Source organism: Strongylocentrotus purpuratus, unplaced genomic scaffold, assembly GCF_000002235.5.
Source record: "Strongylocentrotus purpuratus isolate Spur 01 unplaced genomic scaffold, Spur_5.0 spur5_scaffold_16, whole genome shotgun sequence".
Classification (NCBI taxonomy): domain Eukaryota; kingdom Metazoa; phylum Echinodermata; class Echinoidea; order Camarodonta; family Strongylocentrotidae; genus Strongylocentrotus; species Strongylocentrotus purpuratus.
The window spans coordinates 12,323,248-12,334,972 of record NW_022145601.1 but is presented as its reverse complement, the minus strand read 5'-3'; the positions used below and the strand labels follow the sequence as shown (position 1 = coordinate 12,334,972).

The 11,725-nt window shown below is 38.6% G+C and overlaps 1 protein-coding gene across 1 annotated transcript; it reads right to left on the bottom strand.

Moving 5' to 3' along the window:
* Positions 1–9,421: 9,421 nt before the first annotated feature.
* On the bottom strand, positions 9,422–10,675 carry LOC100889722 (lactosylceramide 1,3-N-acetyl-beta-D-glucosaminyltransferase-like). Its single transcript, XM_003730017.3, has one exon. The coding sequence runs from the start codon at positions 10,363–10,365 to the stop codon at positions 9,622–9,624; it is 744 nt and encodes a 247-aa protein (XP_003730065.2). The 5' UTR covers positions 10,366–10,675; the 3' UTR covers positions 9,422–9,621.
* Positions 10,676–11,725: the final 1,050 nt, after the last annotated feature.

Here is an 11,725-nt window from a genome sequence, read left to right as displayed (position 1 = left end):
TAAATTTCACAAATAGGACATACAATTCCTGCAAAGTTCTACAAAATTTGGTGTTGGCTGCAAAAGGGACATCGTATTTTTAAAGGGGGTGGAGCATGACGAGACTACGTGTCTTTTCCGTGGCCTGACTCGGGGCTAAGACTACGGACGACGCGACCGCAGCAATCACGTGCGTGCACCACACGCAAAACGGAAGCGCGTGGAGAACTTCGGTCTGTTTCGCGACGATGTAGAGATAAGGGACTTTTAGATTTGCACGACGAGAGCGTGGACTGCTACATGTAACATCCTTTTAAGGCAATGTGACGTCACATTGCCTTAAAAGGATGTTACATTTCGCTGACTACCGTTAATCAAATCCATTCGTTTACGTGCAGTTGTCAACAGAAGACGTAGATGGCGTTAACCAGTATTTGCCAGGCTACACACTATCATAATGATCACACAAATCGCTACCGCTGCCGATGGATGCATTTGCAATATAGATATTTGCTATGCAATGACGAAATCGTCATTGCCTCGTTTTCGTTCACATTGTGCCCCATAATAAATATGAATGAGAAATCACTTTTGGTTATGTAGATATGATCATGAGTTTATTTTCATAAAATGGCGCCTATATGATGTCATCAGTCAAGGTCAAGGTTAAAAACGTTATTGTCATTTCTCTATATGCCTATATATGTGTGCCAAATTTCAAGTTTTTTGATTGATCCATTTTCAAGTTATTCTGCCAACAAAAAAGTGGTAAGAATTAAGAAAAATAAATAAATAATAAAGGCAATTTTAACAAAACTATAAGGTGGTCTGTATGATATACAGCCCACCTGACAAGAAAGACCCGCTTCCAGCTCGTACAAGCCACCTTAGGTACATTTCAGTAGACGAGTTTGTATTTATCATCGACAATGAGTGTACTGCGCTTGACATGCTGACTCCCTGATTGTGGTGCATATCGTGTGCAAGGTAACCATCTTTTAATTGCGTTCGACGACGTCGCTGAATATCCGCCTGAATGTCCATGAAATCAAGTGACTCCTTGTCTCTGTTAACGGTCAATGATGACGGTGCCAAGGTTGAATTTGATTTCGTTGTGTAACTTCAGGGTAACTTAACCTTTTCTTGGAATGGCCTCCACGATTGAGATGTAGATGTCATCTGAAAAATGAAAAGGTGAAAAAGATAGGATAATCTTTTTGTCTTCAATAGTTTTTTTAAAATTGATTCCAAAACAATATAAATCATTTTTTAGAATTTTTTTCTTCATCCTGACATGATTCAATACATTTTCAATGCATAGAATGTTATGATTGATGAAAAAATGAAAACAGTTGTAACATAAAACAAATAACCCCATACAACCAATCAGACTACTCGCCCACCATGCGACACACTTCCACATACACACACACACACACACACGCACACACGCACACACTAACACACCACCCGACCACACGTGTTCGTCAAGAATTTTACATATATCAGAACTATTTGTCGCATGTGGCGCTTTCACAAGTGGCACTTTAGAAGTGGCATCAAATATCTGAACGATTTGCTTACAATCGTCTGCGTACGTTTCGATTTTGCCGATATAATCGTAATCTAAACATGGTGGGCATACTTTGTATTGTTCTCGCCAGTGCACGTCCGTTTTTCCACTCAGGTAATAGTCCACGAATTCTTTGAAAGTGACGTTGTATTTCTCGCTTGGCATCGACCGATCCGGCATCTCTGCGGGAGAGTGGTTCCCGAACGTCATATAGATAATTTTGTTATGCTGGTTACGATGTGTCGGATTCCGATTAGGGTAGGTCTCCAGTCTGTCACGGAAAGCGGACAGAAGACGGGAATACGGATTGCGCACGAAGATCACCGACGTGTATATCAAGCCTCTTGCCAGAGCTATACTGGCCTAGCACGCTGAGATGCTTCTTGGCTGCCTTTGATATCTCTTTCGGCGGCATTTCATTCGTCGAGTTAATCGCGCCCTCTAGTGTCATGAGAGTTTTCACCCAGTTGTTGCTGCTTGCTTTCGAAATGTTGCTGCTTGCTTTCGGAATTGTCTATGGGGCATAGATCGGGTCCACGCTTTTGGCCCACAGAACGATCTTTATTGCAATGACGAACATGCACCCAATCCCATTGGTTTTTGCACGCAGTGCTTGCGAGCCCTTTTTAAGTTCTTTCCCCTATCCCAATTTCTTTCAAGCTTCGTAGGCATAGTCACTACCATCCCATCAAGGTCACTGTTGAGGCCTAATTTCTTTCGCCCTACCTATCTCCAATATCACAGAGGCTATAGACTTCGTACAAATTGCTCTGGATAGTCCGAGAGAAGCTCTTTCGTTTGAAATGTAGAAACATGGCGTCATTGCATGCACATCGTTGTGACACGATTGCATTTCTAGTTGCAATGACGAATATCGTCATTGCCTTGTTTTCGTTCACATTCTGCACCATTAATTGCAATGACGACCTTCGTCATTGCCTTGTTTTCGTTCTCATTCTGCCACATTAATATACTTATCCTCCTTATACTTATCGTTCGGAATCCCATTCGTTTTGCACGTAGTGCTTGTTATTCCTAGTTAGGTACTTTCCTCAAGTCCTTTTCCTTTCAAATTTCGTAGGCGTAATCTCTGATATCTAGGTCACCTACTTTTTCGTTTTCTGAAATCACTCATGCATAAACGTCCAGGCGCCATTTTGTCCGTTTCTGGTCCATTTTAAGGCCTTTATATCTTCCTTCCTATCTCCACTATCCTAGATCCTAAAAACTTCTAACAAATTTCTCTAGATAGAGTAAGAGATTTTCTTTAATCTGCGACTCATAACCTGCCCTTCAAAATGCCATCTTCATACTCCAAATTCAAATCTGATACCGACTCCGTCAACAATCTCTCAAATTCTTGAAAAATTGACGCTAAATAATCTAAAAGTGCTATAACTTTCTCATATAAATTCCGTTTTGTATTTAAATCTCACAGTATCTTTATCTTATAATTGCACATAGCCATGTCAAATTTCACGTTCCAATGGCTATGCAAAACATAAATAGCGCCATCTAAAGTTCTGGGAATTGGCTTTCTTTCTGTGGCCGTATCTCCATTATGGCTGGGCAGACCCGTACCCTTTTTGGGATTTAAATACTTGAACATATGCCCTTTCCAGCCATATACAAAATTATATACCCTAACACTGACCGACTTTGCGAAAAATGCCCTCAAAATATGCAGTTTTCAAGAAAATTGAGAAATAACTTGATCTAAAATAGCGATCTTTATACGTACGTCGATGAAACTTGGCAGAAACATGTATTCATATACGTGACAACTGTCTGCCACGTTTGGTAAATTTTAATGACGTCAGCGCAAAGTTATCGCTAGAAATGATGAATTTACTATGCATTACGTAATAGCGCGTTTAATGCGTGCAAAACATTGCGCGCAGATAACAGTGGTGTCAAACTGACCGCAATGAAGTGCCCTTTCGAATGATACCAAGTATAGTATATTTTCACACACAAAATTGTGAGTAAATCGCATTTGAACAAGGATCACTATATATATTCCACCTATAAATATTCCACCTAAGTATATGAGCGACAGTGTATATCGATTTGTTTTTATATTGGATTAATACATCATGCATTATCTGTGTACTAATACTTTTATTGGAAGGTATCATTGCTGACAGCTTATTCAGATATGCCACGGTAAACTACTGAAAACAAATACGTTTACATGACTGGCAACTGCGTGCCACAAAGATCCTGCGCTGATGACTGAGCTCTATAGCTGTGTCATAAGATACATCGACGTGAAGTGCATTTCTAAGGAGTTGAATCCTTGGTATTACACTTAACATTATCATTAACGTGGTTAAAATTACTTGCCGCGTTATATTATGTGAACGAGGCTTGAAATGAATTTCTCTGAATTGCTCGAGGAATCGAATAACCGAACAATTTCATATCCGAACTCAACAGCTTTTCAAGCTTCTCCATTTGAAGATCCGACAGCGTACCATAATACCTCCGCAAGACGCCATCCTCAGAACTAATTGTCGCATGTGGCGCTTTCACAAGTGGCACTTTAGAAGTGGCATCAAATATCTGAACGATTTGCTTAAAATCGTCTGCGTACGTTTCGATTTTGCCGATATAATCGTATTCTAAACATGGTGGGCATACTTTGTATTGTTCTCGCCAGTGCGCGTCCGTTTTTCCACTCAGGTAATAGTCCACGAATTCTTTGAAAGTGACGTTGTATTTCTCGCTTGGCATCGACCGATCCGGCATCTCTGCGGGAGAGTGGTTCCCGAACGTCATATAGATAATTTTGTTATGCTGGTTACGATGTGTCGGATTCCGATTGGGGTAGGTCTCCAATCTGTCACGGAAAGCGGACAGAAGACGGGAATACGGATTGCGCACGAAGATCACCGACGTGTAATTCCGTATTATATCAAGCCTCTTGCCAGGGTTATACTGGCCTAGCACGCTGAGATGCTTCTTGGCTGCCTTTGATATCTCTTTCGGCGGCATTTCATTCGTCGAGTTAATCGCGCCCTCTAGTGTCATGAGAGTTTTCACCCAGTTGTTGCTGCTTGCTTTCGGAATGTTGCTGCTTGCTTTCGGAATTGTCTATGGGGCATATCGGGTCCACGCTTTTGGCCCACAGAACGATCTTTATTGCAATGACGAACATGCACCCAATCCCATTGGTTTTTGCACGCAGTGCTTGCGAGCCCTTTCTAGGTTCTTTCCCCTATCCCAATTTCTTTCAAACTTCGTAGGCATAGTCACTACCATCCCATCAAGGTCACTGTTGAGGCCTTTCTTTCGCCCTACCTATCTCCAATATCACAGTAGCTACAGACTTCGTACAAATTGCTCTGGATAGTCCGAGAGAAGCTCTTTCGTTTGACACGTAGAAACATGGCGTCATTGCACGCACATCGTTGTGACACGATTGCATTTCTAGTTGCAATGACGACCTTCGTCATTGCCTTGTTTTCGTTCACATTCTTCTTATTAATATTCTTACTTCTTCTTCCTCTTCCTCTTCCTCTTCTTCTTTTTGTCGTCCGGAATCCCATTCGTTTTGCACGTAGTGCTTGTTATTCCTAGTTAGGTACTTTCCTCAAGTCCTTTTCCTTTCAAATTTCGTAGGCGTAATCTCTGATATCTAGGTCACCTACTTTTTCGTTTTCTGAAATCACTCATGCATAAACGTCCAGGCGCCATTTTGTCCGTTTCTGGTCCATTTTAAGGCCTTTATATATCTTCCTTCCTATCTCCACTATCCTAGATCCTAAAAACTTCTAACAAATTTCTCTAGATAGAGTAAGAGATTTTCTTTAATCTGCGACTCATAACCTGCCCTTCAAAATGCCATCTTCATACTCCAAATTCAAATCTGATACCGACTCCGTCAACAATCTCTCAAATTCTTGAAAAATTGACGCTAAATAATCTAAAAGTGCTATAACTTTCTCATATAAATTCCGTTTTGTATTTAAATCTCACAGTATCTTTATCTTATAATTGCACATAGCCATGTCAAATTTCACGTTCCAATGGCTATGCAAAACATAAATAGCGCCATCTAAAGTTCTGGGAATTGGCTTTCTTTCTGTGGCCGTATCTCCATTATGGCTGGGCAGACCCGTACCCTTTTTGGGATTTAAATACTTGAACATATGCCCTTTCCAGCCATATACAAAATTATATACCCTAACACTGACCGACTTTGCGAAAAATGCCCTCAAAATATGCAGTTTTCAAGAAAATTGAGAAATAACTTGATCTAAAATAGCGATCTTTATACGTACGTCGATGAAACTTGGCAGACACATGTATTCATATACGTGACAACTGTCTGCCACGTTTGGTAAATTTTAATGACGTCATCGCAAAGTTATCGCTAGAAATGATGAATTTACTATGCATTACGTAATAGCGCGTTTAATGCGTGCAATACATTGCAAACCTTTTACACTCGTTAAAAGGATCGTTTAACAATGTTAAATCTGAGATACACGGCCCTACGTGTTATCAGTGTCTGTGATATGGTGTAATATTGAAGCCCTAAAAAAAAAATGCGCTTCAAAATGATCAAGAAGTGCCTCAAAAAAGTAAAAATCTTTGAGTGACCGGTTTTACCATACTCGTTTGTAGTGTTATGAAAACCGTCAGGCGAACGGTTTTCAAAATTTGTAATTGCAATCATAAATATCTTGATAATCAGACAGGCGATCGGCTTGTAAAAGTCATAGGGTTCCTGACTGACCTAAAGATTTATAATTATCATTGGATCATGAGCTAAATCTAGAATTTTATTTCAGAATCTGAGACAAAGTTACCGGATCCCTTTAAATAATTTTGCATTTTCCGTCATTGGAATAAGTGAGACATGGTTACATCAGAATTCTCCAGATATGTTCAATTTGCCTAATTATAAGTTGATTAGGGCGGACCGCAAAGGAAGAAGAGGTGGCGGTGTTGCGTTTTATATTACACAAAACATAAACTTCAAAATCCGTTCAGATATTAAACTAACACAAGCAGAATCTTTATTTATCGAAATTGATAACTCAAATGCCAAAAATGTCATCATAGGTTTGATTTATAGACCCCCTGATTCTCATTGTGATTTATTCTGTGACGAACTGGATTTTTATCTTCATAAAATAGGGGATGAAAATAAAAACAATTTTATCCTTGGTGACTTTAACATCAACTTCTCACCCTCATCTGATAACAGTAACTCAACCAATTGTCCGCAGTTGATGCATTCATACGGCTTTTTTCGATTATTAATAAACTCACCAGAATAAATCCACATTCATCAACTCAGATTGACAATATTTTTTCAAACGTACATAACAACAAAACCATCGGTGGAATATTGTGTTCTGAAGTGTCGGATCACCTACCCATATTTTTAACTTGTGAATGCAAACTATCTGGCCGTAAATCATTTGATAAACATATGAACATATAAACAAAAGCATATAAACATTTTAGTAACAAATTGCAATATTATTATGAAAAGAATATTCCTTTAGGCAAAATGAGTAATAAGCGAAATAAACCCAGGAATCCTTGGATAACGAAAAGGTTTATTGAAATCAATACAAACACGCAATCGCCTCTACAAATTACATTTACACAATCCAACTGACACTAACCTAAACACATATAAAATTTATCGAAACAAATTAACAAAACTTATCCGTACATCCCGTAGATTGCATTTTTCTAATAAAATAAAAAAGGCCAATTCAAACACAACTGCAACTTGGAAAATTATCAAAGAGGTAATGGGAAAAAAACGAATCCCCCACCCACGGATAATATCACATTAAATGGCACTAAAATACATGATCCTAGTCTTCATGCAAATTCATTTAACTCATTTTTTACGAATATCGGACTTGAACTCGCCAGCAAAATTAATAGAACTCACGCTCACTTTAAAGACTATCTTTCCAATCAAAACCAAGAGTCTCTCTTTTTAAATCCGACAAATCCTAGCGAAATTATTAACATTACCCAATCTCTTAACAACTCAAAATCGCACGGTTTTGATAAAATAAGTGTGTCTCTCCTAAAAGAAATAATGTATCCACTTGCAAAGCCTTTAACTCACATATTTAATCACTCGTTAACGCAAGGTGTTTTCCCTGATCTATTAAAACTAGCTAAAGTCAACCCCATTCTCAAAAAAGATGATCCTCGCGAAATTAGTAACTATCGTCCAATTTTCCTACTTCCAATTATATCCAAAGTCTTAGAAAAGATCGTTCATAATAGGCTACACAAATTTATCACTAAACACAAAATACTCAATTCAAATCAATATGGCTTCAGAAAAAATTTCTCAACTGACTTAGCATTAATTCAAATTTATGACAAAATTACAAGTGCCATAGCTAACAAAGAGCATGTTATAGGTATATTCTGTGACTTGAGTAAAGCATTTGATACGCTCAATCACGCTATTCTACTCTCCAAACTCAGTCATTATGGAATTCGGGGTCAGCCACTCTAATATGGTTTAAAGATTATTTAACAAACAGAAGACAATATGTTACATTTAATAGTTATGATTCTGATCCTCTTTTAATTCAATGCGGTGTTCCTCAAGGCTCCATCTTAGGTCCACTGTTATTTCTTCTTTATGTAAATGATATTATCAATACATCCCCATTCTTTCTTTTATCTTATTTGCCGATGATACAAATATCTTTTATTCCCATAAAGACCTTAATTCGTTAAACAATACTTTGAATTATGAAATTAACAAAGTATCAGATTGGTTTAAATCCAATAAACTTTCACTTAATACAAAAAAGACTAATTTCATGTATTTTAAACATCATTCTCATAATACAGAAACACCTATATATATTAAAATCGATGGTATGCTACTAGAGAAGAAAACTAATCCCAAGTTTTTGGGTGTTCTTATAGATGAAACCTTGACTTGGAATGATCATTTACACCAAGTTACAATGTGCATTTCCAAAAGGATTGGAATTATCTCCAAGTTAAAGTTTCTTCTACCCCATGCAACCTTATTCCTACTATATAATTCGCTAGTTCTCCCGTATATAACATATTGTAATAGTGTATGGTCAAATTGTGGTTCGACAAAAATTAATTCTATTTTCAAACTGCAAAAGAAAGCCTTACGTATTTGTACAGGTTCGCATTTCTTAGCTCACACTGATCCTTTATTCTATAAACTTAAAACACTAAAAAAAATCGATCTGAACACAACTCAAGTAGCAGTGATTATGTTTAAGTACATTAATAATCTGCTTCCACCATCCTTTGATAACATGTTTAGGTTTAATAATTCCGTTCATTCATACTCAACTCGCATATCTGGAAACTTCCATCTTACAAACCCCAAATTATCAATAACACACAAATCTGTTCGACATTCTGGCCCAGACATTTGGAATGATTTACCCGACAACATAAAGTCTTGTTCAACCATCTACTCCTTAAAAGCTACACTTAAACGACAAATAATACAATCAAGATCCTCCCCTCTCTTTAAATTAGTATAACAAAACCGTGACTTATTTATTCTTTATCATGCAACTGCTCACTGCACCTGCACTTGCACCGCACCCTCTTGATCACTCAGTTTTTCGAAGAGAGTTATGTCGCCAATTCTTTTTACGAGGCCGCCATCCATCTCCAGCCTAACCGCTCACGATGGTGGTCTCCTGCGTTCCAAATTACCTCTCTAATTTATTGAAAATATTTCATATTTCTTATGTTATTGTATGCTTCGTACATGTTTATCGAATGATATAATTGAACATGATTTTTCATTTAATTACTTTTGTAAACATTGTATTCATTGTATTTGTTATTGTTCGAAATTTTGTACTTTGACTTTGAATTTGTATATTTTTGAACGCAGAAATAAAATCAATCAAACAAACAAACAAACCTATATTTACACCTAATTGAAACTATTTGAGCATGACATATTACAAGTTCAACAAACAGACACCCGTTATGTCGAACCAACTTCCTAACCAGCAACAGGACAAAGCAGCTCTAGGAAATTTTTCCTGGACAGGCAAACTTCACTACAAGTGAATGTTCTTGTATCTTTGTTCAATAATTGCTCTCCAGGTCTGTATTGGGGGCTTATCCCAAATCGCATAGTGGTCTCGAGCTCCCAATGGAGCCACTTGTTTCTCATGTCCATGTCTAGTCTGAAACCAAGATATTATATCGGTCATCTTCACCCCTACTGCCTGTAAGAGCATACCACAATAAACATCTTCCCAGGGTATCGGTGCAGCCGTCTTCTGAGAGGCACAATAGATATCATGGGCAACATCTATGGAGAGGATATACGCGTATCCTCGAGGAAAAGGAGGCCATGTCTTCTTCGAATAGAATTCATATGGAGTATACCACTTATCTCCAGGATCCCGCATAGGTTTCCAGCCAAATGTAGGCTCGGCTAACACAAACTTTGAAAGAACGACATTTGCTTCGAGGTCGCTGACGAGGTTAACGATGTCCAGAGTGACATCGTCATCTATTGACATTACATAATTACTATTTTTACAGAATGTGGATGCCCATTTGGCGGCCATGATGAGTTTAGTGGTTAGATTGTAGTAGCTATCAATAAAGTCCTCTTGTAGAATATCTCCGTGAATTTCAGCCTCACTTTGCAGCTGAGCTTGCAGAGTTGAATTATAGTCCCCGGAGATTCCAGTAAGGAATAAAATCTTCGCAGAAACATTGTACTTCACCACTCCCGCGCCGTATGTTTCTCTGATGACATTCCTCTGTTTTACACCACTCATTCTAGTCATTACGCAGATAAGCAAGGTGATGCTTTCCGATTTCTTGCATCCATTCTCCGGGTTGATGAGATAGCGATACTCATGCTGGTCTAATTTGGACTCCCATTGAACATTCCGTCTCCAACCAAGCAGCTTCTCTTTTTCATGTAGCTTTTTTTCACTTCCGAATGCGTTTCGGTCAGAGTAATCTTTACTTCATGCTGCTTTTTTTCTTCTCAGAATGCGCTTTGATCAGAGTAATCTTAAAGTCATGAAGCTTGTTTTTTTCTTCAGAAAGCGTTTTGAAGTTCCTGTAGTAATTGAGAAAGATAAATGCAGAAAACACTAAACACATACAGAAGAATATCTTCTTAATGGACCGCATGTTGACGAAAGACGAATTATGAGATGATACGGGGAGTCGAAAGTATGTTTTGGAGCGAAGGTAGGCGCCAGTGAATATTATAAACCTCATACATAGATTGTCATTCACTGATTGGTCAAAACTCTATCACATGACAAGGAGCATTTCGATCTATCATTGCGTCAGAGGTTTTGATAGTACTTCTAATTAACCCCTCCTCGACTTTTGCACACACACACAGCTAAGCGTACAAGATTTCAAATGCGCGCTCAAGCTGGGCCGCAGTAACTGCATTACCTGTGAGCATACAGTATAGATTGGATTTCCGTATGTTGGATATCTTTTAGCGTTGGTAAATATATTACTGTGATGAGCAGTGGCGGATCGGGGGGGGGGGGGGTCCGCCCCTGGACCCCAGGCCGATTCGTGACCTGCCAGGGTCACAAATAAGGTATAAAAATATGCTCATCTGACCGTAATGTATTGCCAAAACCCCTGAGCTTCTGGGGGCTCTGACCCCTGGATCCCAGGCCAATTTGTGAACTACCAGTGTCATAAATAAGGTATAAAATTAGTGATTGAGGCAACCATGACTTGTAATCAGCAAACAGTGTGAAATAAATATTGTCTATACATCTAACTCGACTGTACCCGTAATATTCAGGGTGACACATAATACAAACATCAATCGGAACACTACGCCCCCCCCCTTCCCCATATCGAAACGTTTTTTGCAATGACGACCTTCGTCATTGCCTTGTTTTCGTTCACATTATTAATATTTGCAATGACGACCTTCGTCATTGCCTTGTTTTCGTTCACATTCTGCCCCATTAATATTCTCCTGGTTTTCCTTATCGTCCAGAAATCCCATTCGTTTTGCACGTAGTGCTTGTTATTCCTAGTTCCTTTTCCTTTCAAATTTCGAAGTCATCATCTCTAGCATCTCATCAAGGTCACTACATTCTTTGATTTTCGAAATCACTCATGCATAACAGTCAAGGCGCCATTTTATCCGTTTCTGAT

Excerpts from the sequence above, each read along its gene's own strand:
- LOC100889722 (XM_003730017.3), bottom strand. The coding sequence starts at position 10,365 with ATGACTAGAATGAGTGGTGTAAAACAGAGGAATGTCATCAGAGAAACA.